The sequence below is a fragment of the Tupaia chinensis genome, unplaced genomic scaffold (genome assembly GCF_000334495.1).
Source record: "Tupaia chinensis unplaced genomic scaffold, TupChi_1.0 Scaffold000186_1, whole genome shotgun sequence".
Classification (NCBI taxonomy): domain Eukaryota; kingdom Metazoa; phylum Chordata; class Mammalia; order Scandentia; family Tupaiidae; genus Tupaia; species Tupaia belangeri.
In genome coordinates, this window is record NW_006159661.1 from 1,386,746 (window position 1) to 1,411,590 (window position 24,845).

At 49.6% G+C, this 24,845-nt stretch overlaps 1 protein-coding gene across 7 annotated transcripts in view; it reads left to right on the forward strand.

Moving 5' to 3' along the window:
• PIGG (phosphatidylinositol glycan anchor biosynthesis class G (EMM blood group)) overlaps positions 1 to 24,845 on the forward strand; it is a 48,199-nt gene that overhangs the window by 22,064 nt on the left and 1,290 nt on the right. For 4 of the 7 annotated variants that reach the window (XM_027771134.1, XM_006146725.3, XM_014587149.2 and 1 more), the window contains 7 exons: positions 9 to 221; positions 4,916 to 5,133; positions 5,573 to 5,854; positions 7,499 to 7,953; positions 11,477 to 11,668; positions 15,732 to 16,041; positions 19,414 to 19,577. In XM_027771134.1, the coding sequence (XP_027626935.1) occupies positions 9 to 221; positions 4,916 to 5,133; positions 5,573 to 5,854; positions 7,499 to 7,953; positions 11,477 to 11,668; positions 15,732 to 16,041; positions 19,414 to 19,577 (1,834 nt within the window). Of the gene's footprint in view, positions 1 to 8; positions 222 to 4,915; positions 5,134 to 5,572; positions 5,855 to 7,498; positions 7,954 to 10,460; positions 10,959 to 11,476; positions 11,669 to 15,731; positions 16,042 to 19,413; positions 19,578 to 23,328; positions 24,838 to 24,845 lie in introns of those variants that run through there. The other 3 variants (XM_014587148.2, XM_014587150.2, XM_027771136.1) reach the window with 3 other exon arrangements.

A 24,845-nucleotide genomic window follows, 5' to 3' on the forward strand; every position in this document is an offset into this window, starting at 1 on the left:
TTTCCTAGGTGATACCCGACTTCCGAAGCACGTCCAACAGACTGATTTGGCTGCCACATTAGCAATAGGACTTGGTTTGCCAATTCCAAAAGACAGCGTAGGAAGTTTCTTATTTCCAATCGTGGAAGGAAAATCCATGAGAGAACAACTGAGATTTTTACATTTAAATACAGTGCAGCTAAGCAAATTGTTGCAAGAAAATGTACCATCGTATGCAAAAGGTAAGGCAATTCAGTTCCCGACTTCTGTCAGGACTGCTTATCTCCATTGAGCTGGTGTCGTCCTGAAGTGTTTTGTGGTGCAGTTTGTCACAGGAATGCTCTGTAGGCATCGCCCTTTGATTATGCAGATTATGTTCCTGTTTTCCTAGAACCTTCACTGTCACCATTAGCAACACCCACAGATGCAATTATAAATGAAGTTCTTTCAAAAATTTATTCATTCAACAAATATTTACCAAGTTCTTGTTATGAACGAGGGAGTGTTAAAAATACTGAAGATAAAGCACTGAGGAGCACAAGGGCTCTGTCCTCATGGAACCTTCCAGAGAGAGTACTGGAAAAGTACAGTGATAGATGCTATATGATGAGGAGGAGGACCAAAAAAGGAACGAGGGATGGGTGGGGAGTGCAGGTGAGTGGGGCCATTAGGTCAGGCCTGGCCTTTGCCTGGGAAGAAGCATTGCATGCTGAGGAAGGCGGAGACACAGGATCCTATTGAGTGGATGTGCCTATGCATTCTCTGAATGGCCAGGGGCCAGAGTGGCTCAGTGAAGGCAAAGGAGATGGTATCAGATGTGAGGGCCTGCTGGGCATTGGAGGGGCTTTCACTTTTTTGCAGGGAGAGGGTTTTGCTATAGGGTGCATGTGCTCACCAGAAAGAAAGACAGAAAGTGAGAAATCACCCCCCTGGGGGAATGGCCATGCTGCAACCCCTTCTCCTTCATTCTCCTCTTGGGATCTTGGGCACGCATGCACACATGTCTGGCGTGAGTTTAAGCCACCGGGTCCAGGACTCAAACTGTAGTCGATTGCATGGGAGTCCAGCGACATAGCCATTATGCCATTATGCCATCTGCTGGTCCTGGGGCTTTCACTTTTATTCTGAGTTAAATAGGGAACCACTACAGGGTGTCGTGCAGAGCCTGAGCACTTCAGCTTGCATTCTCAAAGGCTCTCTCAAGCACCCTTGTAGAGGTTTCTGCGTTGTGTCACAGGAGATCAGTCCAGAGGTGGCTGCAGTGGTTTGGTGAGAGCTGAGGTGCTGAGGGCCCAGGCAATAGCAGTGGAGTGTGGAAGTGCTTTCATTCTGGACACATTTTGAAGGTAACTGAAACAGGATTTACTGGCACACTGGACTGTAAGAAGCAAGCAGACCAGAGGTAGAAGAAATGACTCTAGGATTTTCAGCAGAACAGTGTAAGAGTAGAGTGATCGTTTGCCAAGGTGAATAAGACAGTAAGAGCAGCAAGTCTGCAAGGCAGGGTGTTCATGGGTGGGTGGATTGGTGTCCAGGAAGCTATGTAAAGAAAACATTTCAAGGAGGTGGGAGTGAGCAGCTGTGTCAAATGCTGATTTAGAAAACAAATGAGGAATCAGAGAATTGACCATTAGACTTGGCAACATGGGGTTATTCCAGAGCAGCTCCCGTGGAGAGAGCCTGGCTGGTATGGCTTAGAGTTAGGGTTGGTGCAGGTGACTCATAGCAATAGGAAGACGGACCTTGTCTGAGGTAAGTATGGGACCAAGAGAGTGCATTTGGCATTAATTTATTTCTCTATTATGGTAGAGTATGTGCATGTGCACATGAGAAAGAGAGCAAGAGAGGGTCCCCCTCCACAGGGTCCGGTCATGCTGCAGTCCTCTTCCTCCAGGTCCCCAACCTTTGGATCTTGGGTGCTTGCCTGGTATGTTTCAAGGTGACCAGGCCAGAGATTCGAACACCAATCTCTGGGGAAATTTGACTTCTCCCGAGCCACAGAGTCATCCAGCATGTGTGTGTGTGTGTGTGTGTGTGTGTGTAAGCTGGGAGCTACTGGGGTGAGGGATAGGGAGAGTGGCTTATATGCTGATAAGTATCATCCAGGAGAAGAGATAAGCCTCCCTGAGGTTATATTTTCAAAGGGTTTCCTGATAAATCCAGGTACATTATAGAATAACGTGTGACACTGGGACTTCTTTGAGAGTCTAGAGGAGGTCGACTCCTGTCTTGAGGCAGCATTTAATATGATGTTGGCAGGCTCTTCTGCTTGGAGAAGTGGATTCTATCAAGTAGAGCAAACATCCACAGATTTGAGATGAAAAGTGACATCCGTAAACTGCCTGTGGAAGACCAACCCAGCCAGCTGGGGTGGTTGGTCCTAGAGGCAAAGACTGGCAGAACTTAGTGAGTACCTGCTCCTAGTGTCTGAGGTGGCCGAGGTGAGGAACTTGGTTAAAGGTGAGGCATGCCTGCAGCACACGCTGCAATCAGGACTGGGGACAGCTGTGACTTTTGGTAGCTTTTGTATACTTACTGATATTGGTGATGCGTGTCCTTTATCTTATACTAACAGGCAGTGAAAGCCCAAATGAAAACAGAACAGTGGAGGAGTCTGCCTATTTCAGAAACAGCCGGGTAGGGAGAAATTGAGAACGGCAACGGATGTGGACAATAGGATAACCCCTGGGATCAGAAAACGTTCAGGCGGTTTTATATCCCTAAGAGGCCCATTGTCTACACTGCCAGTGATTACGTTTCCTGAAACAAACCTGGGTACGCATTCTGAGACAGGTTTTAGAAACCACTCTCCTGCAATCCCGCCTGGTCTGACACAGCTCGCCCACCTGGCCTAGTTCTAGTGGGCCTGGCTTTTTATTCTCTGCAGGATCTCTACACGTGCTTTTCCCATGAACTGGATGCTCTTCCTTAGTTTTCCACCTGGTTAATTCCTGGGCATCCTTTACATTTCAGGTTAAATAGTGGGCTTTTCTTATCCCCTATTCCCTATCTAAAATCAGTCCCTCCATTACCAGAAATCTCTCATTATAGCCTCTGTTTTTCCTTCATTTTCATAGTGAGTGTGTGTGTGTGTGTGTGTGTGTGTGTGTTCATCCTCCGAGACCTAAGCCAAGCAGGCAGGAGCTGCCCCTTTGCATGCCATTGCATTTGCTATCCTTGCAATACTTGTTTCGAGTATGCTCAGGTGCACTCCCCACTCTGCCGCCACCCTGTATCTCTGTTACTCTGATAGAGAGGTGCGGGGTACAGACATAGTGCTCCCCCATTCATCTGTGATTCTTTGATACAGAGTTGTGGGGTGCAGACAGAGGTAGCCCATGTCCCTGTGACTCCATAATGAAGAGATCTGGGGCATAGATGCAGGTGCTCAATGTCTGCGTGACTACATAACAGGGAGGCATGGGTATAGACACAGGTTCCTCCACTCTGGGGTGGTGGGGTCAGCAGTTTAGTGTGGCCCTTCAGCAGTTAAGTGTGCCAGCTCGGGGGCCAGAATGAGTTTAGACTCCAATTTGTACCCACAAGCTGTGTGACCTGAGCAAGTGATTTGTCCCCAGTGTCTCAGTTTACTCCTCTGGAGGACAGATGGGGTCCTCATCCCTGCCTCACAGGGCCATTAGGGAGATGAGATGAGTGAGCGCTTAGAGTGGTACCGGCCGTGGCTCTTAGTACATGTCACTTAGTGCCAGCAGCATGGGGCGGGCCTGCAAGTGATTGGCTCATGCTCAGGGACAGTGTTGCAGGACTTGCACCTTAGCTGCTGGACTGCCTCTGGTGTCCGTCCCTGCTGCCACGAGGGAAGCCTAGGCTGTGCTCACAGAATCCCTGGTGCAGGGCGGTCAGGTAGGGTGAGGCTATTGATGGGCACAGCTGAGACCTGCCTTGGATGGGCTCTGCCGAAGTACGAAGTGCATGTTAAATACCAAGGAGTCTCAGGAAGGAACTTCTGGGTGGGCACACCAACCTTGTCACAAGTGGGTGTGGTCCAGGCAGTTCTGGAAAGGAAGGCCATCAGCCCCCAACTTCGATCTAGAAGACCTTCATCTAAAAGAGGGAGCCAGCTGTAGGTTAGGGAATGGGTGATGTGTAGTACAAGGGAAGAAGGGCCAGTCTGCACTGGGGAGTGGGCATGGTGGGGAGGGGGTCAGGCCACTGCTGCCCAGGCTCTCACAAAGCTGCAAGGACCAGCTGTTAGTGCCATGTATTTCAGGATTGGTTTTCTATTGCACCATGAAGAAGAAAAAAAGGTGGAAAGAGACAGTAGGAGGAGGAGTAGGTAAGACCAGATGAGAGAGGTACAGAAAGAGACCAGGTGGAGCAGTGAGCAGAGCTTCCATCTGTATCGTGTGTGCCGAGCACGAGGCCCCAGCAGTGCTGGTGGGTGGATGAATGAGCATCACCAGCCTTTCCAGTTTTACTGAAGGTATCGTTCACCCCCAGAACCCCTGCTAAAGGGATAGTCCATCTTCACTAGGTATCAGTTCCTTTTTTTGTTTTTTTTTTTTTTTTTAGGAGGTTTTTTCCTTTAGGGAACGGGGCTCCCCAGACAGACAGAGAGAGAGACATAGCCAGACAGACAGAGAGAGAGACATAGAGACAGAAAGCGAGAAATCACCCCCCAGGGGGCATGGTCACACCGCAATCCCTTCTCTTCCATTCTTATCTCGGGATCTTGGGCACGCACGCACATACATCCGGCGTGAGTTTTAAGCCACCGGGTCCGGGACGCGAACCGCGGTCGATTACGTGGGAGTCCAGCGACATAGCCATTATGCTAACTGCTGATTCCCTAGGTATCAGTTCTTAAAACACAAGGCCTCCCCCTATGCCATGAGTAATGGAATGCTTTAAAGTTGTGCATGCCTGTATGTCCATGCTGTGTGTATGTATGTGTAACTTCTTGCCTTCTCGATAGATCCTGGATTTGAGCAGTTTAAAATGTCAGAAAAGTTGCACGGGAACTGGATCAAACTATACTTGGAGGAAAATCATTCAGAAGTCCTTTTCAACCTGGGGACCAAGGTTCTCAGGCAGTACCTGGATGCGATGAAGATTCTGAGCCTATCCCTGAGCACACAAGTGGCCCAGTACGACCTCTACTCGATGGTGGTGGGGACTGTCATGGTTGTGGAGGTAGGATGCTCATGCAGTCATGGCTCAGCCGTAGATTGATACAATAACTCAGCCAGAGTATTGGGTAGTTGGAAAAGTCATGACACATTTTTGCATGAAAAAAAAATATGTCATGACTTTTCTGACAACCCAATGTCATAGTTTAAAGCCTGTGTATTAGTGTTGCCAAAAATGGGAAAGTAGACGTTTTCATGTTTGCCTCTTCCTTTGTATGTCCTGATTTGTAACAATACACAAAGTATTGTCAGCTCTTAGGGGCTTCACTCAGCATTTTGGCAGTTCATTAAAAATCATCTTTTATTAGGTTTTCTTTTCTGTTTGAATAGCTGACACAGATCAGGAGATGGACTTTTTTTTTATATCCCTTTTTTATTTTCTTTTCAGTTGTTTCCTCTGAGCCCAGCACTTTGTGAACACTGCTGTTATTTTTCTGTTCCAGGTTCTTACCCTGCTCCTACTCAGCATCCCACAGGCTCTGTGTAGAAAGGCCCAGCTGGAAGTGCCCCTGTCATCTCCTGTGTTTTCTCTGCTCTTTTACTTGATGTTCCTGGTCCTTTCAGCTGTTCATGTCATTGTGTGTACCTCGGCCGAGAGCTCCTGCTACTTCTGCAGCCTCTCGTGGCTGGCCGCAGGTGCAGTGATGTTGCTGATCTCTGCGCTGCTCTGCGCGATTGTGTCCGCGCTAACCAAGGTGTTCATGGATGGAAGTTTCCTGAGTAAGGTACAACTGGCTCCTGACGTTGGACGTGGGCTCTTCATCCAGGCCACTTTGTGTTATTTCAGCTGACCCTCCATTCTCATTGGGTGAACACCGGGCATGGTGCTGGTGGTGCCTGAAAGGAACACACAAGGCAGAGGGCAGGGAAGGGAGCACTTTCAGCAGCCTTCCCCAGGCCTCTGGGCCTCCTGACTCCAGGTGTTCATATCTGTGTTATTAGGTCTCACATTTAGTTGTTGGTGGGAAAGATGGGGGTCCTGCAGCTACGATAGGGCAGGAGTGGAGAGTAAAGAGCTGCCGCTTGCAGAATAGACAACCAGCTGACAGCAAGGAGTCCATGAGTCAGATGTGTCTTGGAAGAGAACAGTCCTGGGAAGAACCAGCTATTGGTGTGACACACATGAGGATCAAAAGGAAGCTCCATCCTTCTTGTTCACTCTGCCATCTTGGAAATCCATTCTGCCTCTTAAGATACAGTTTTCTTTCCCAGGCTGACGTTGTCCATTAGAATTCTTAGTCTGTGGCCTCCAGGACCTTTATTCAGCAGCTGAGTGGGGTGGCAAGACAGGGAGGAAGAGGTGGAAAGTTACATGGGTCTGCTGTGCCCAGAGTCTGGGATCGGGGTCCTCGGGCACTGACTTCAGGATATGCTCAGACCCACCCACACCTGTGCAGCTCCCTATCTCCCTCTTGCCTCGGGGCCCATCAGGGACCCTTTCAGTTTGTCTGCGTCTAAGGCGCTGACCACGCCAACATTATGCTGTCGGTTTCCCTGCAGCCAGGACCATCACACACATTGCAGCTCTAGGGCCAGGCCAAGCTCATGGTCTCTCGCTTTGTTGTAACTAGCAGCACACAGTAAATAGGTATCAAGAGAATAAGTGAAATTGAGTTCTTATCTTTCTTTTTTTTTAAGAATTATTTTATTTATTTACTTTTTTTTTTTTTTTTAATTTGGCCAGAGAGAAAGAGAGAGGGAGAGTGACAAAGCAAGCCAGTGGGCCTAGGACTTGAACCACCGCCAGCCATGTGGGAGTCCATCACCTTAACCACCACACCACCTGCCGGCCCCTTATCTTTAATTTTAAATATTTCAAGTTGGTATATTTAATAAGGGGTAGTATTGTGGTGTCATTTCAACAGAGTTAATCATTTTAATGGTAACTTTCTGGATCTCTGGAAAATTCATGGAGAAATTAGATGTCTGGTTTGGTGGAAGGTATTCTTGGGGTCCTTTGGTTTCAAGCAGCAGGAGCTGGCTGTGGCTGACTGAAGACCCAGGGGAGAGAACAGGGACCCTGGAGGGTGAGGCCAATGAGCCACCAGGCAAACTCTTTGGGATCTGTTGGGTTCATTCTTGTCACTCAGTTTGCAACTTGCAGTCCAGGGTAAGGGCTACCGGCTGACCATGCTATGTCCATAGTCCCTGGGCTGGGGTGAAGGCGTCTTGACCCCCCAGGCTATCTGGGGAGGAAGAGCCTGTTCTAAAACTGGGGAGCGAGGGTGGGGGTGGGAATGCTGGCCATGAGGAACAGCAGCTATCTGTTATAGGGGGTGACTTGTTGTAAGCAAGGGCTTTAAGTACCTGCAGCAAGATGTGTGCACTTTTCCGGGCATCCCTTACAGAAGACATTTTCCTCTTCACAGAGTCCAGCTCACCCCGACTCAAGGTGGTCAGAATTAGATCTTCTCATTTTGTTTGGGACGCTGGGCCACGTCGTGAGTCTGGGTGCCAGCAGCTTTGTGGAGGAGGAGCACCAGACCTGGTACTTCCTGGTTAACACCTTGTGTCTAGCTCTGAGTCAAGAAATCTACAGAAGCTACTTCCTGGGAGACAGCTGTGAGCCCCAGTGTCACTTCCCCATGGACCAAGGGTTTGACAGTCTTGCACCAGCATTGCAGGACAGGACAGGCGGGGGTGTGTCCGAGCATGACAAAGTACATGAAGGCCCCTCTCCCTTCGAGCTACTCAGAGGCCACGAGCGGTGGATGGTGCTGGCAAGCCCGTGGCTGATACTGACCTGCTGCCGGCTGCTGCGCTCACTGAACCAGACGGGTGTGCAGTGGGCCCACCGGCCAGACCTTGGCCACTGGCTCACCAGGTAAGAACCAAGTGCTGGGCTGGGCCTTCCCCATCTGAACGGTCTCCCACCGAGCTTTTCATGTTAAGAGTAGGATAGTGTTTGAGATCTGAAGAAGTGGAAAAATATAGGAGATGAAGCAGTGTATCGGAGGTGAACTTGAATTAGTCTAATGGGTGTGGTTTATTCATGCTGAATCTCTGTGATTGAAACATTGTCAGTCTTTGTTTAAGAGAGTTTTTTTTTTTTTTTTTTTTTTTTTTTTTTTGTATTCTATGGGGCTCATGCACTCGCCAGAGAGACAGGAAGAAATCATTCCCGGGGGAGAGGGGGAAGGGATGGCTACACCGCAATCCCTTCTCCTCCATTCTCTCAAGATTTTAGGCACACACACACACAAGTGCCCGTATGAGTTTCAGGCCACTGGGTCCAGGACTTGAACCACAGTCTACTACATGGGGGTCCAGCTACATAACCATTACTCCATCTGCTGATCCAAAAACCTTGTCAGTTTTAAAGTGATCGTTATAGAACCATTCATTAACCTCGTAGTTAAGAGTTGGATCCCACATAGTCACCCATGGTTCAAGTCCTGGCCCTGTGGTTTTACAAACACACTTGGGTGCAGCTGTGAAGTAAGAGGACTAGGTCAGTCCAGAGTACAGGCATAGGTGGATACCAGCCCCACTCCTCTCCTTTCCCATCCAGAAGGGGCAGGCCTTGTGAATAAAACTTTAGCCAGCCTCCTAAGCCTTTCAGTGGGGCCAGAAAACCTACTAGAAAGTATAGTGAACAGAGAATTTAAAGTAGGAGTTGAATAAATAGGAGAAACTAGGACAGAAAAAAAAATCAAGATTTGGCTATATTTTACATTTTAATTGTCTGGCAATGAAGACCTAGGAAACTAAAGTAAAAGAATAGCAAGATGAAACAATTTTTAGAGAGATAGTAGCAAACACTAGTTCCTCTCTTGAGCGTTGTGAAGAACTTTTTAATTTGCTATAGGGCATGCATACTCACCAGAAAGATGGAGAGAAAGAGGGAAAGTAAGAAAGCACCCCTCTCACCCCACCACCCAGGGATGGTCATCCGCAATCTCTTCCCCATTCTCAGAATTTGGGCTCCGTCACTACACACACGTGACCCATGTGTTTATCAAGCCACCAGGTCTGGGACTCGAGCCGTACAGTTGGCCGTGTGGGATCCAGCTCCCTTCACCACCACACCACCAGCTGGCCTGTGAAGAACTTCTTAAAAGTTGCCAGCAGAAGGAAAAGGGAAATGCTAATTCCTATTAGTAATTAGGATACTTACAGGTAAATAAGGAGGTCTAATTTTATACCTGTTAGGATAAAGAGACAAAACTAACTCAAGCCCAGTCATGATGAGCACGTAGATTCCTATAGCATTTCAGACACAATCCTTTGGGAAGATACTTGGAAATACACAGTGATAGCTGTGAAATTATGGATTCCTCTTGACCAAGTACAGTGGTCCCTCGGTTCAAGGACCTCCATGGATACTGAAATCCATGGGTGTACAAGTTCCTGCATGTTTAATATCTGTGGGTTCAACCATGTTAGAAAACTGCAGAGTGGTACACAGTGCTTGGTTGATTGAATCTGCAGACGCAGACCCTGAGGATCTGGGGGCCTACTGGGAGAAGTGTCTCCTAAGCATTAACTAAGTGATAGCAAAACCTTCGGAGCTCCAATAACCAGTGACATCTCTGGGGAGCCCTTTGCTGTGTGCTTCATAGTCCCTTCTCCTAGCAACCCTGGAGTGAGGACACTGGTTGGCCCCCACCTTAGTGGTTAGAAAGAATAAATGGAGTAGGGCTAGAGAGAGGCTGTGTGGGTGTGTGGTCAGAGCCCAGCGTGTCCTCGGGTTCTGGCTCTGCCTTCTGCATGGGCTGGGCCCTCCTGCATCCAGAGTTTTCCTGTGCTGGTGGATCATTCCCGTCCATTTGTAAAGAGACTACAGATTCCCACCTTGCAGCAGTGGCCCACTCCTCAAAGCTGTCACATTTGCTTTCCCTATTGCTTTTGTCTCTCAGTTATGACATATAACAGCCTAGGACATAAGACAGACACAATTTAAAGAGCACACCAGCTGGTGGCATGGTGGTTCAGGCGACTGGATCCCTCATTGTTTGGGTCCTAGACTTAGTGGCTTGAAAAACACATGAGGCACAAGTATGTGTGCTCAAAATCCCAAAAAGAATGAGAAATGGAGATGGGGTTGTGGCCTGACCATTCCTTATGGGGGGTGCTTTCTTACTTTTCTTCCTCTCCTTCTTCCCCCCACCCTCTCTGTTTCCTGTGAGCACACGCTCGCTGGCAAAATTTAAAGAGCAATAATAAATGGATACCCAGGTTACCTTCTCCCAGGGTAGGGCCAACTGCGGCCCTCATTGCTCCCTCCACCCCCCGTACCCAAGTGCTGACACTGGCAACGTCTTTCCTTTGCATTTTCTGACATTTTCCCATTCGTGTGTGGTCCTTGACAGATTATTTACCCATCCACAGGATCAACCATCCAGGCTTTGTAAGGGTGGGCTGCAGTGAACAGAACAGGGAGCCCAGCCTCCCCAGTCTCTCAGCAGTACCACGGTAGCAGGCTGGGGAGCAAGACCTGGCTGGAGCCGCACTCAGGTTGGGGTCAGGGCTCCAGGCACCATCTTCTCACCCAGGAATGGGGCTGCAGCAGACCAGGTGAAAGGAGTTTATCTGTGTTCATGATGAGTGGAAGTGGGCGGGGTCGGGTGCAAGGACAAGGTAAACGGCTGTATGCTGGTAGGTACCAGGCTTCTCCAGAAGAGGGCGCCAGGGAGACAATAAGACTGCTCATTCCTATCACTGCAGGTCCTCCCAGCCAGTCTAGAGCAGATGGTGAGGAACCCATTTGTGAATGAGAAGTGGGATTTCAAGATGACAGTCTTTTTACTTGTTATATTTTAAGAACCTTTGTTTGAATTTTAGTGAACAATTTTTGTTTATGTTGGGGAAGGGTTTGCTTTTTAAGAAAATCAGTTATTTTTAATATGCGTGGCTTTCAAAAAGTACATGGAAAATACATATTATGAAAAATTATATGAATTTCAAAAGTTTTTTGCATCAAAATAAACTTTTACTTTAATTCTATGTATGTTTCCTTGTTCATCCGGTTTTTTTTTTCCTTTTTTTTGAGAGGTTTTTGCTATAGGACACCTGTGCTCACCAGAAAGACAGAGAGACAGAAAGCGAGAAATCATCCCCCAAGGGGGATGGCCACACCACTATCCCTTCTCCTCCATTTTCCTCTCAGGATCTTGGGCACGCACGCACGCACATGCGCCCGGCGTGAGTTTAAGCCACCGGGTCCGGGACTCGAACCGTGTTGACTACATGGGAGTCCAGCGACATAGCCATTACATCAACTGCTGGTCCCTTGTTCATCCATTTTTGAAGTCCCCTCATATAGTTCTTTGAAAGCCAGTTGCTGTGGATTCATAGCATTGTGGTTCCATTTGGTAGTCATTTTGGCATTTCCCATCTCGTTCCAGCTCTGATCACAAAGCGGAGCTCTCAATCCTGGCTGCCCTTTCCCTCCTCATAATTTTCGTGCTAGTCCAGAGGGGCTGTTCCTCTGTGTCCAAGGCAGCCCTGGCACTCGGACTACTGGGCGTCTACTGCTACAGGGCGGCCATTGGAAATGTCCTGTTCCCGTGGCAGCAAGGCAACCGAGACATCTCCAAGTAAGTGCATGGCAGACATGAGGGTTTGCTTTTAGATTTTTTTCTACCATTTTATGTACTAAAAAAATGGCATTCCAATCTTTAGAACACTGGAGTTTGGTCCTATGAACTGTGATTTCATCAATAAGCTACTAAAGCCTGACTAAGAAAACCTCAATTAACTGCTTTGTTAGTACTTCTTTATTTTCCCCCAGAAAGTAAGGTCATTGAGATTTATTTTAATTAACAAATAAAACCTCCAGGGTGTATCATAGTGCAGACAGAGGAAGCACAGGTTGGTGTCTAAGTAAATGTACTTGCCAGGATTCGGTTTTACTCTGTCAAGATGTGCCTGTAGTAATGAGGTGATAGTAACGAGTGGATCCTTCCTAGCAGTTGGAAGTGAAGCGTGCTAGGAAATTAACTAGGCCCCATAATGTACAGCAAGCTCTTACAAGGGCTGGGAGCTCACCGTGAATGAGCACTGGTCGGGCTCCATCATGAATCCCTCTTCTGTGTGTCAGAGCAGCCAGTTTTCCGTTTTCTGTGGTGGTGTGATCATGAAACACACTCCCTCCCACACGTAAGGGCATAGATATAAAATGTGGCTGACCCTCTGACACAGCCCCTCTTACTAAACTATCTTAATACAAGTTGAGGGGCTGCCAAGTGTTATGATTAAGATGCTGGACTTCCACATGACTGACCAAAGTTTGAGTCCTGGACCTGGCAGCTTGCTTTCTCACTTTCCCTTTCTCCTTCTCTGTCTCTCTCTGGTCAAATAATAATATAATAATAATAATGGTGATAATAATAATAAAATTTAATAAATAATTCTAAAATAAAAACAAAAAACGAGAATAAGCAGAGGGGTAGCTTGGAACTGGGGTACAGACATGCTCACTGAAGCATCATTTACAGTTGAAAATGGTAAAAAACAACATAGTTGTCCAACAATGTTGGGATGACCCTCTCAATTATATTAAAGTTCCGTAATGGAATCTTACAGCTGTCAGATAGTATATTTTTATAGAACATAGAAAGTTGTAGAAAAATAGGCTGTAAAATATTGTATGACCTCATTTATCAGAGGTTTTTTTCATATTTATATGAAAGAGTATATACATAAAATATTGGTTGTGATGGTATTTAGTACCCAAGATCTTTAGTGGATTATAATTTTCTTTCCTTCTCATTTTTGAATCATACAAATGTCTAGAGTTAATAAATAGTGCTTTTCTAGTCAGAGAAAAGGTCAAAGTGAGAGCCGAGGGCTGTGGCCATGCCATGTGGTGGCTCTGGGGCACAGGGGGCATACCTAGGAACACCTGCTGGTGGGTGTGAGGCTTGGGGGAGGGGCCGAGGTGAGGCGGGGGCCTGGCTGAGGTGAGCCGGGAGCAGGCTTGCTTTCACCTGTGGCAGGGAAGCCAGGTGAGGAGAGGATAAGGAGTTAGAGACCCTGAGGGTGGCCTGTGGAGATGCCTCTAAGCCTGTTGACTTCAGAGTCTGAGACTGGGGCACATGTCAAGGCTAGAGATTACATTTGGGGGTTTTGCTTAATTCTCCAAGTGCAGTGTATGAAGAAATTTCCCATTTCCTCAGAGCCATGCACTCAATTTTAGCATTAGTCATTTCAAGACTTTGATCATCTTCCCCTTACCTGCTTATTGAAACGTGCTTAGTGTCCAAAACACAGTCAGTATGCCTTGTCATTTAACATATTCTTGGCTCATGTACTTCCTGTAAAATATCTCCATTCCTCACCCCTATTTATCCTGATTCTAAATCTCTCCTGGTTCTAGATTTGTGATTCTAGATTCATCCTAGTTCTGCATCCACCCTGTTTCTGTAGCCATCCTGGTTCTAGACCTACCCTGGTTCTAGATCTGCTTTGATTCTAGATCCCCTGGTCCACCCTGATTCTGGAGACATGCTGTATTAATAGAAGACCATAACAGATACTTCTCTCCTTTCAGTCCCCTACACCCAGATGCTGCCATTTCAGTATCCTAAAGTCCTTGGTAATCAGCTCCCGCCTTTCTTCCCTCAGAAGCCCAGGCTGAGTGGAAGGTTGAGTTGGGGTGGTCCTGGATGTGCCGGAACAGAAGGGCAGTGGCTGATTAGGGCAAGGGTGAGGAAGGCCTGTCAAAGATGTCTGATGATGCTCCCCCTCCTATTCACCATTTTGTCTTGTGTCCAGCCCCTTTTTGTCTTCAACCCTTCTGCATGATTCTGCCCTGTGCTCATTTCGCTCTTCTTTGGATCCATGAGGGCCTATTGCTAGCCCACAACCTACTCCACATCTTGGCTTGTAGGGGTTGCCAGGTACCTGATTCCTGCTCCTCATAGGACCCTGCCCCCTGAGAGGGCAGGCCACACTGTCAGGCATGGTATGCAATGTTCATAATCTAAGCCGATTAAAGCTTCATTTTTTTTCATGGATAAAACTTTGTAAAGCAATCAGATACAGGTTGAGTATCTCCTATCTGAAATGCTTAGGACCAGAAGTAAACAATTTCAGAATTTAGAATATTTGCATATATATAATGAGGTGTCTTGGGATAGGACCCAAGTCTAAACACAAAATGCACTTGGCTTTATATACACCTTATACACAGAGTCTGAAGGAGATTTTATACATTATTTCCATCTTGTAGCATTTTGATGTGACCCATCACAAGAGGTCAGGGGTGGAATTTTCCACTTGTGGCATCACGTCAATGCTCAAAAAAGGTTTGGATTTTTGAAACATTTCAGATTTCAGATTTTCAGATTAGGAATGCTCAACCCATATATGAAAATTAAGTTTTTCAGAACACATTATTGTGACGTTTCATTTTAAAATTGATTTAGGATTATTTTAAGTGATTAGTGTTTCTGGTGTATATAAAATATTTGGGGCCAACTTCATGGTGTGATAGTAATGTACTGCTCAAGGGAAGATGGATCCCACATGGCAACTACAGTTCAGATCCCCAGCCCTGTGAGCCTGAAATACGCCGGGCATGCCTCCCAGTGCCCGAGGTCCAGGGGACTGGAGAACTGGAGAAGACACAAGCATTCCCCCGTGGGACCTGGTCACGCTGCAATCCTCCTTCCTCCAGTTTTCTGTCCGATCAGGATCCTGGGCATGGACATGTGTGTCTAGCATATTTTTCAGTTGTTGGGGCCAGAACTAGAACTCTGGTAGGCCCTGTGGGATCCAGCACTTACCTACTGCAGTAGGGGGCCAGACTTAAAAAATTTATTTAAAATAGTATGCATTAGGAATATACATTTTTCATAAGATGAAATCCTTTGATACAGTGTCAGTGTCATAAATCTTATCCTTGATAGATAACTATAAATGAAGTGCTAAAATCCTTAAATCATAGGAGTACTTAATATTTACTGAGCATTTGCTGTATGCTTAACTTTACATGCATTCTCTCATAAATCTTAGGACGGCCTTGTGCCTTGTAAGGCATAGACACCAGTTTCCCTTCATTTAACAAATGGCAGTGCTGAGCAATAGAGGTCTTGATTAACTTTCCCCAGCAGACAGAGCTAGTAAACAGCAGGGCCCAGACTAAACCCGGAGTCCACGGTTTGGACCACTGCACCATTATATCTGTGCATTACACATCAGTGCACGGGTGCTTATCTCAACCTGCTTGATTGTGGAACATGCTCACTTAACACACTTGCAGGAGTTTCTGACAGAGTTGGATCTTAGTGCAGTGGTTTTTCATTCTAACTGGATGGTTTTTCTGGCATGCTACGAGGGCATAGATCAGGTCTTGTGACCAGATGATCCCTGGACCAAGTGAGCAAGATTTCACCAAAGTCACCTCCGTAGAAAAGTGTACACTAGGCCATGCCCATTGGCTTTGACAGAGTCCTTGGGGCTGGTGTATAGAGGCAGCCACACCCAGCTCCACACCATCACCTGGGGGGACAGGGAGGATGCTGTGATTTGTGTAGACAGCTCTGCCGGCACATTTACGCATTCCTTTAGTGTATGTGTGCGTGTTTCATGGGAAGATATGTATTTGAATTTTTCTAGCGTGTGCTAATGAATCTAACTTGTTTTGCTTTTTTTTAGGGGTATTATTGAAGCTCGTTTTGTTTATGTCTTTGTCCTTGGCATTCTGTTTACGGGCACCAAAGACTTACTTAAATCTCAAGTCCTTGCTGCAGACCGCAAAACCAAGACTGTAGGTTTATGGGAGATATATAGTGGATTAGTTCTTCTGGCAGCATTGCTCTTTAGACCACACAATCTTCCAGTCTTAGCATTTAGTCTTTTGATTCAGACCATAATGACTAAATTCATCTGGAAGCCCCTGAAACACGATGCTGCTGAGATTACTGTAATGCATTATTGGTTCGGTCAAGCATTCTTCTATTTTCAGGTAGGTTTTCGTTATCACGGGTAGACTATTAACTTTTTATATGTCATTTATCTTTTAATTTTTCTCTGGGAAAATGTTACCGTTAAGTTGGGAAGTTGTAATATTTGTTCAATGGAAGCACCGTCAGTATGGCGTGGTAAATTATGCTGAAATCTCATGCATATCTTATAAGATAAGCAGCTAGTCTTGTACAACAGATGTCCCAAATGTGGATACATGGGTGTTTAAAGCAATGGATTGTTGCTCTGTTGGGCCAGATGTGGACTTACTTATTACAAGCAGTTAAGGAAGCATGCCATGTTTTTTACTTGTTTTATTCGATGAATGTAATAATTGATCTCTCTCATGCCCTTTGCCCTTGGTGTTAGGACTGCCTGCCCAGGGGGCCCCTCAGTGTCCTCATGGGGCTTGGTAGGTTGTTGGATCTTCCTCAGGTGTTTAAGGGCCCATCACAGACATGCCCAGTCCCACCTCAGCTCTGCTGAGGCATGGATAGGGTGACTCCTGGACAGGTGGATAGGCCTTGCAGGTTCTCAGTCCCATGCAGTCCCCAGCGTCCCCAGCAGAGTGGGCACAGCTTGCCGTAGTTCCCTCCCAGCTCTAACTTCCTTGCTGAGGTATCGTTGCTCTAGCTGCTGAACATCTCGGCTGTATTTTCTCGCCGATGCAGTGAGGATCTTGTCTGCGTGCACAGGCTTCTTTCCCCTCCTGCAGTCAGTCCCCAGAAGCCCTGTCTGGTTCTCTGTGTCCTGACGGGTTGGCCTCTTCCCTCATCCTCCTCTCCTAGTTTTCTGGTGCTCATGGCTTTACCCACATAGCAGCTTTCCATCACATGGCTTTTTCTGTCTGTCTTTCTGCCCTGAAGCCCAGAGGTGAGGGGAGTGCGGTCACAGAGGCCTGTAAGTCCCCGAGTACTGAACCTAGACCTCCTTAGCTGTTTGGTGCTTCCCGCACTCGGCCAGCCCTCTCAGCCCCAGCTCCTTCAGTGCTCTGTAGCTCGCCCCACTGCCAGACTCCACACTTGAGGCACGTGAGGCATTAAGAGTCAGGGGAGAGCAGAACCTTAGATGGCCCTGGGCCGGGGCACTAGTGTCCAGCACTTCTGAGCCAGGTGGCCTCTTGCAGGCATCTGCCATGTCTTAGTTTCCTAATCTGTAAAAGGGGGTTAGCAGGTGACTCCCTTCTCTCTGAGTGATTGTGGGGGTTGGGAAGCCTGACTGGGCAGCAGCCCTCCTGCTGAGCAGTTTACACCCTGAGAGAGGAAGCAGCCTCTGGGGGCCTGGCTGCAGCTATGCAGGCTTCTGAGGGCTTGGCGTAGTGTGTGATGCCTGCACGTCATAGGGCTGTGCCTTGGTGGCCGGGCACGCATGTCCAGTGGCCATGTGTTCCTGGAGCAGGCATGAGGATCAGCCAGCAAGTGGAGTCAACAAAGAGTCAGACCTCATGCAGAGCAGGCCCTGCCACCCCCTCTAGCCCCTGCCTCCACACGGCTCCTGTCCTTCAGGTTGAGTCTCTACCCCTTGCTGTCAGGTTTCCTCAGAGAGGATCCCTTGGGCTTGCCACCCCGCTTCCTGCCCTCTACTCAGCAGTTCCTCAATAGCAAGGCGTCGGGGTGCAGGGGCCTGCTCTTACCTGCCGGCCCTCAGCCTGTGCTCAGGCCCAGTGTCTCTGCCTGTCTCCTCCCTGTATGCCAAGGTTAAGAACGTAGCACAGCAGGTCTGTTGAGTTATACACGTATAACAAATACAAATGCCATTTAGTTACAAAAGCGACATGGTCAGTCCTCTCTGCCTGGGTTGACCTGCTTCAGGGGTCACAGTGTCCTCCAGGCACCAGACCCATTTCCGTCCTCACACGCTTCCCTTCTTGCCTTGATCGTAGTGTTTGGGACTTGGTCTCCTCTTCCCCCTCCTTCCTCCATCCACACCCCTGGGCCTCCCGCAGCTCCTGCCTCTTTGCCTTCTCCCCTCTTCAGGTAGCACCTTCCAGGAGAGCCTGGGTGGCTGTGAGTAAAATGGAAGTAAGGGCCAAGCTGTAGTGGAGGGTAGACAAGAGGACTGGGCCTCAGGAGGACAGTGAAGACGGGAGCAGACGCGCGTCCAAGGTGTTCGGGAGGTAGCGTCGCTCAGCCTGGTAACGACCCGGACCCTGCAGGGTGGGGTCTGATGGCCAAGTGTGCAGAGCTAGTGAGCAATCCTCCACAGTAGCCCTGGGGTGGCTTCCAGAGAGGAGCCTCAGCTGGACTTAACAGAGACCCGTCTGCTGTCAAATGGTGAATGTTGTATCTAGGAAAGGCCACATAATAACTGACGGATTATCTCTTATGATAAGGATTGAGAGTAGAGGAAAAGCAGAACTGTAGGAGTTTCTTGAATCTAGGAATTTCCCCCCCCCCCCCATTCACATGCAGGATCCGCTGTGTGACACCGACTCCCACTTCCCAGGGTGAATTGCCCACTGGGACTAGGCTGTAACTGACGGGAATCTCAGTGCAGAGTCTGTCCTCAGGCCTGATGGGAAAGCCAGATCAGGGCACTGCCCCAGCAGCGGGTCTGCCCTCCGCCAGGTAACTCACAGAGCACCGGCACCTGACTGGCAGGCGGGCCCCAACTGAGCAGCCAACAATTACTCTTCACCCCAGCGCTCCTCTCCAGGCCAGGCCAGGCAGCGTACCTCTCAGGACCATGTACGCCACTCTTGGACAGGAGGTCCTCGAAGTGGGGAGGGCCTTGTGCTTCCCTTAAAAAAAGTGAACAGAGGGAACCAGCAGTTAGCGTAATGGCTATGTCGCTGGACTTCCACATAGTCGACCGCAGTTCGCGTCCCGGACCCGGTGACTTAAAACTCACGCCTGGTGCATGTGCGTGCGTGCCCAAGATCCTGAGAGGAGAAAGGAGGAGAAGGGATTGCGGCGTGACCATCCCCTCTGGGGGGTGATTTCTCGCTTTCTGTCTCTATGTCTCTCTCTGTCTGTCTGGCGAGCGCATGCACCCTATAGCGAAAACCTCTCAAAAAAAAAAAAAAAAGAAAAGAAAAGAAAAGAAAAAGTGAACAGATCTGGAGGAAAAGTGTGAAATTTGCTAGTCAGCAGACTTACCCGCTCGCAGTTCTTCCAAAGGGACTGGTCTTTTCTCCGTGGGTCATTTCACTTGCTCCTCCCAGGCCTGGAGCAAGGCTGGCATGTGGAAGGCCAACTGATCCAAGGTCAGCCCAGTCACCTGAAGTTGCACCGGACGAGCAGCCCTGCTCAGGACCTCCGGCTCCTCTGACTGTGTACCCACACTGACCCGGTCAGTGTACATTTCACGCTGGCGTAATGGGTGTCCGTGCGTGTGCTGATGCCTGTGTCTGCTCTGTTCCCCTGTGTTCCAGGGCAACTCCAACAACATCGCCACCGTGGACATCTCAGCAGGCTTCGTGGGCCTAGACACCTACGTGGAAATCCCTGCCATGTTTCTGACGGCGTTTGGGACGTACGCGGGGCCCGTGCTGTGGGCCAGCCACTTGGTGCACTTCCTGAGCTCCCAGACCAGCAGGTGAAGCACTGACCTGTCCCAGCACAGACCTGATGCCGGGCTGTTTGAGTAACGCCCTAGTCCAGGTTCAGAGTATCAGAACTCTAAGGGCCCCAAAGTCCTGTCATCCTTGTCTTTTCCTTTTCCTAAATAAGAAGGGACAGTCCATGGCTTGAAGGCCCAAGGCAGGTCGGAGGGGCTCTGGGGGGCCTCATGGGGCTCCCCCAGATCATCCCAGCGTATGATTTCTGCAGACCAAGAAGGAAAAGTCCTTCTCCCACTACCCTAGGTTGTATTGTTTTGTTTTTAACTTACAATAGGATACACGTGTTCGCCAGAGAGGAACGAAAGGGAAAGTGGAAAATCACCCCAACGAGGAGGGCCATCCTGCAGTCCCTCTCCTCATATTTTGGGCACACATGCACACATGCCCGGCATGATTTTTCAGGTCCAAGATTCGAACTGCACAGTTGGCCATGTGGGATCTAGCCTCCTTAAGCTCCACGCCACCTGCTGGCCCTCATCATAGGTTTTTCTGTTGCTGTGGTGACCAGATGGGAATGGGTGTTTGTCTTCATTTGGAACATAAAGACAAAAGCCACTAGTTCTTGGCCTCCAGAAAACCTTGAAGCCCCTGGCTGAGAGACTGCAATCTCTGTTGCCTGTGAGAAGCTGGGGCACTTCCTGTCTGCTTGGAGGCTGAGAGTTGAGCTGGAGAGATAAGGGTAGTGTCCACCGAAGTTTGGGGGCAAGTGAGCCTTGTCCCCTGTTGCTGAGAGGTCCCTTCCGGCCACATCTTCTCCACCTTCCAGGCTGCTGTGCCTGACCCAGCCTGAGCCCTCCATCCCAGCAAGCCTGCCCGGGGGCTTCTCCCAGATACCCACATTGCCCGGGGCCTTTCCTCCTTTGGGGCTTTGAAAACGTTCTTCTCAGGAGACTCCCCAGGCCAGCCGGGCAGCCCGCCACACACCTGGCCAGCACGCTTCACTGCTGCTCATCCCCCACAGCAGTCCCACCGTCTTCCGTTCACTCTTCGGTACTATCTCTCTATATTGATCCCACTCCCAGGAAGGCTGCACAAGGCAGCGACCTGACTGGGTCTGTTGGCCACAGGAGCCTCAGTGCCGGGGCCTGCCCTGGTGGAGTCGGACGTGGTGGTTTGTGGGTCACTCCTTTGTGCATGTCCCAGACTGGCCTAGGGGTTCCCTGGTGCCCCAGGGCCTGGAGAGGTGCAGAACTTGTCCACACAAGGTTTTTTCCATAGGGCGGGTGCCACCACGCCCGACGCAAGGTTTTTTCTATAAATGGGTATTGTGGGGCAAGGGGTGGTCAAGTGAGGAGTCCCTTGGAAGTGCTCATAACTATCTTTAGGTGTGAGTGTCCACTGCCAGCATCTGCCAGGGGTTCTCCGCTCGGCTCTGCCCCTGGTGACCCCAGTTTTCCCCCTGATACCCGCCCCCTGAGGGCAGTCCGAAGTCCCAGCAGCGCCCATGCATTTCTAACGTACTTACATCACATCACCAATGGTGGGGCCTCCTCCCCAAAGGGAAGATGTCGGAGCTGCTGGGCCAGCGTCACACCCTCCAGGTGGGAGCGGACTGCTCAGTTTGAGCCTCAGGCCTGTCCCACTGTGACCAGAGGTCCCCAGCCCCCTTGTGTCTTCACTGCCCCCAGGCTCAGAGGTGGGACCTGGACTTCCCCTTCCCCATCCACCCTTCCCACCCGCTATTGAAGAGTAGCTCTTGCTGTGTTGACTGTTGTCCCTTCCAGGACATTTCCAGGCTTCTGACCACTCGGTGACACTACAGAGCTTTCTGTACACCCTCGCCCTCACCCTTTGCCAGCCATTACCATGGCCTCTTCTGTAGAGCTGTCCTCTCAGTCCCTCCCCAAGTTCTTCTTTCCCCAGACAAGCTCCAGAGACCCTGGCCTCAGGGAGCCTCGACTTCTGCCCTGCATTCTTGTCTATGGCCCTGATGTCTCTCTGGGCTCTGGATCCAAATACCCAGCCTCCTGCTGACTTCACCCTGGGGTGCTGGGCTGTGTGCTCGCTCGCTCCTCCCAAGTTTCCATAAGGGGTGAGGGCATGCTGCAATGTTGGCTGTTGGGATTCTCAAGTCAGGTTTTAGAACAAGAAGCCACAAGACAGCTTCAGCCTGGAGTGAGGCCCTGCTTTGGAGGCCTCTGGCATTAGGCTAGCAGCGGGAGCTTGCGTCCCCTGCCCACTCACACGTGGCCAACACTTCACTTGTCAAAGGTGAGAGTCTCATTTTTCCAGCCAGGCCCCAAGCTCACTGAGGACAAGGAAAGCCTGAAACTCATCTGTGTTTTCCTCAGGTGCCTCTGAGTTCTTAACACTCACACTTTGGGGCAGCCTTTGGACAAACCCCCTTAATTTGCAATCATCAGCTGAAAGCTGGGGCTCTGGTAGTCAGGAGCCGCCTGGACAGTCCTTGAAGACACGCTGTGCGGTGAGCGGTGCATGGAGGACTCGACCTTCCAGTTTCATTCTGCGTGTAAATGGCAGATGCCAGCAGTGGACACTCACACCGCAGCAGTTGATCTAGACAGCTTCTGTAGATTGCTTTCGAGGCCAGCTGCATGTCAGCACTGGACTCACAGAGACAGGAAGGCTCGTCCTATGGGGGTGGGCTCCGTGGGGTCAGGTGTCAGGGATAGAGGTGTGAGGGCCAGTGTGCTGTGGGTGCATGCAGTATCGTCAAGCACGCTGTGGCTGTTCAGCCTTGCCAGGCAGGTGAACCGGGGGTGAGGGCCAGATGCACGCGCTTGGCCTCATTACTCTGTGGGTTCAGGATGGGCCCTCTGCAGAGAGCAGCTCCCTGGGGCTTTGAAATTACCATGCGATGTTCCCAGCACTTTTCATCTATTATGTAGCCAGGCACATTTTATTTAGGAGGGGGAAAAAAAGACAAACGAAAGCATCTTTTAAAAAAAAAATGAGTTGAAAGCATTTTAATCAGCTGGAGAGTGTCATATGATGGTTTCCCTAATTAAGGAGTGGTTCTCCATTTTAGTAAAGGTTTTTCTCCCTCATTCTTATAAACTTTAAACATCAAGCTTTGCTCATTTTTTGTTTCTGTTCCGGTAAAATAAGAAAACTATAGCCAGATCTGAGTGGGAGATAAAGAAGATACATACCCAGCAGGTCAGAAATGGAGCCCTGAGTGGTCGCTGACCCTCTGCTTCGGGCTTAGTACCTGGCTGTCAAGGACAGCCACAGCCCACCTGTTCCTCTGCAGCACAAGTGGTCCTTCGCTCGGGTGCAGGGCCAGTAAACCCACTGACTGTTGCTGTGGAGGGACTTCCAAATGGCCAACATTAAAACTCTGTTCTCTTTGGGGCCAGAAGGCGAGGTGGTGGTTAAGACACTGGATTTCCACATGGCTGACTGTGTTTTGAGTCCTGGACCCAGCAGCTTGAAAATCACTCCTAGCACATGTCCATGCATGCCCAGAATCCAGAGAGGAGAATGGAAAAGGGATTGTGGTGTGGCCGCCACCCCTGGGGAGGAAGGTGACTTCTCACTTTCCCTCTCTCTCTCTCTCTCTCTCTCTCTTTCTCTGGTGAGTGTGCATACCAGTATGCATACCGTATGGCAAAAACCTCAAAACAAAATCAAACCTGTCCTTGAAGAGCAAGGCAAGGGCAGTGCCCGTCGAAGCCCCCCCCCCCACTTCCCGTGCGCTGTCTGGGGAGGCCAGATGAACGAGTCGGCAGGTCAGGGCTCACCACATTCCCGCTTTATACTCAGGAGGGGGACTGCAGTCTTGGTGCCCATGGCCATTTATGCACGGAAGCTTTTTGTTCCAACACCTTTTACCTGGTGTTGCCACAACTCAGGTGTGACAAGGTAACACCTTGGGGGTCTAACTCCCTGTGGGGTCCCCTGCCCAGGAACCATAGTCTGGGGTGGGGAGAGGAAGCAGTGAAACCAAATGAAGGAATTGGGGTACCCTCGGGGATAGGGCACAAGATCTGTACCATCAGAGCATGGCATGTGCCCGGAGGGGAGGGGAGATGGGCAGCTGGGGAGCCTAACAAGGAGGGGCCACTCCAAGGCCCAAGGTAAGGACCCAGTGAGGGCCTGAGGTGAGGCCATGCCGACGGGAATCCGCTTGGCCACCCACCAGAGCAGCTGCGATGGTAGCGTGAGGGCTGGGCACCTGGGATAACTGTCCTTCAGCCCCCGAATGGTGTCCTTTGCTGGACTAAAGCTGCAGATTTCGTAGGGCCCCCTAAAGTGGCACCTGGCGTAGATGCCTGGGGAGCAGGACTGAGGAGACCACAGAACACACATGTGCAGGTGCGTGCCCATGCACACGCACACACTGCTCTGCCTCTGGGCCGATGCCGGAGCACCTCACCACTTACCCCCGCATCCAGGCCTTCAAGCGCAGGCACGTGTGACCCACAGGAGCCAGCGTTCCCATGGAAGTGCTTGCACACTGCCCACGCTGAGCTCCTGGAGACAAACCCTTTTGTATCCGTAGTCCCCATGTACCGCGGTGCTCCCTAGAGCACACGCACACTGAAGGTCGCCCCGTGAGCGATGGAGGCCGTGCACTAGGAAGGCCAGGCAGCATCTTGCGGGACGAGGAAACCATAGGCAGGACGACCTAGGGACTCGTCGCAGTGTCCAAGGTGAGGAGACACGACAAGAACTCGGGTTAGGATCCTGGAAACCCTGACTTTCAAGGATTTGCAGGGTGCCCATGGGCCTTTTCAGGCAGGACTCGTGACTGATCAGAGGTCATGTATGAGGCGTGGCAGACACCAGGACAAGGGAACTTGGATTTTAAAATTATCACAGACTTGCAGGACATTGCATTAGAGTATGTTCGATTTATATAATGATTGTGTTGTTGGCTGGAAAACAAAGGGAAGATACCAACATGCTTTGAGGGATAGTTATACAAAATTTGGGGGTTCATTTAGTCATGAAGCTGCTGCCGCCATCTGCAGCTATTGTTCCCATGGCCCCGTGGTGACTATTAGAAACACAGACCCTCATCTACCTCAGAGTGACATTGCTAGCAGCCATTCTAGGTCATTTTTATGTGCAATCAAGCTTCAGAAGCATTTCTAGAGAGCTCGAGATGTATGTATGGAAAGAAGCAACCCTCACCCATCACTCAGAAGAGTATTTTTCCTCATAGAATTGAACAATTCCTGGCATGTTACATATTTATCTGGTTTTCCTGCCTCCGTCCCAGAATGTAGGCCCCCCTGGGGGGAGGGGATGTTGTCCCTCTCTAGGGCCTCTGCAGG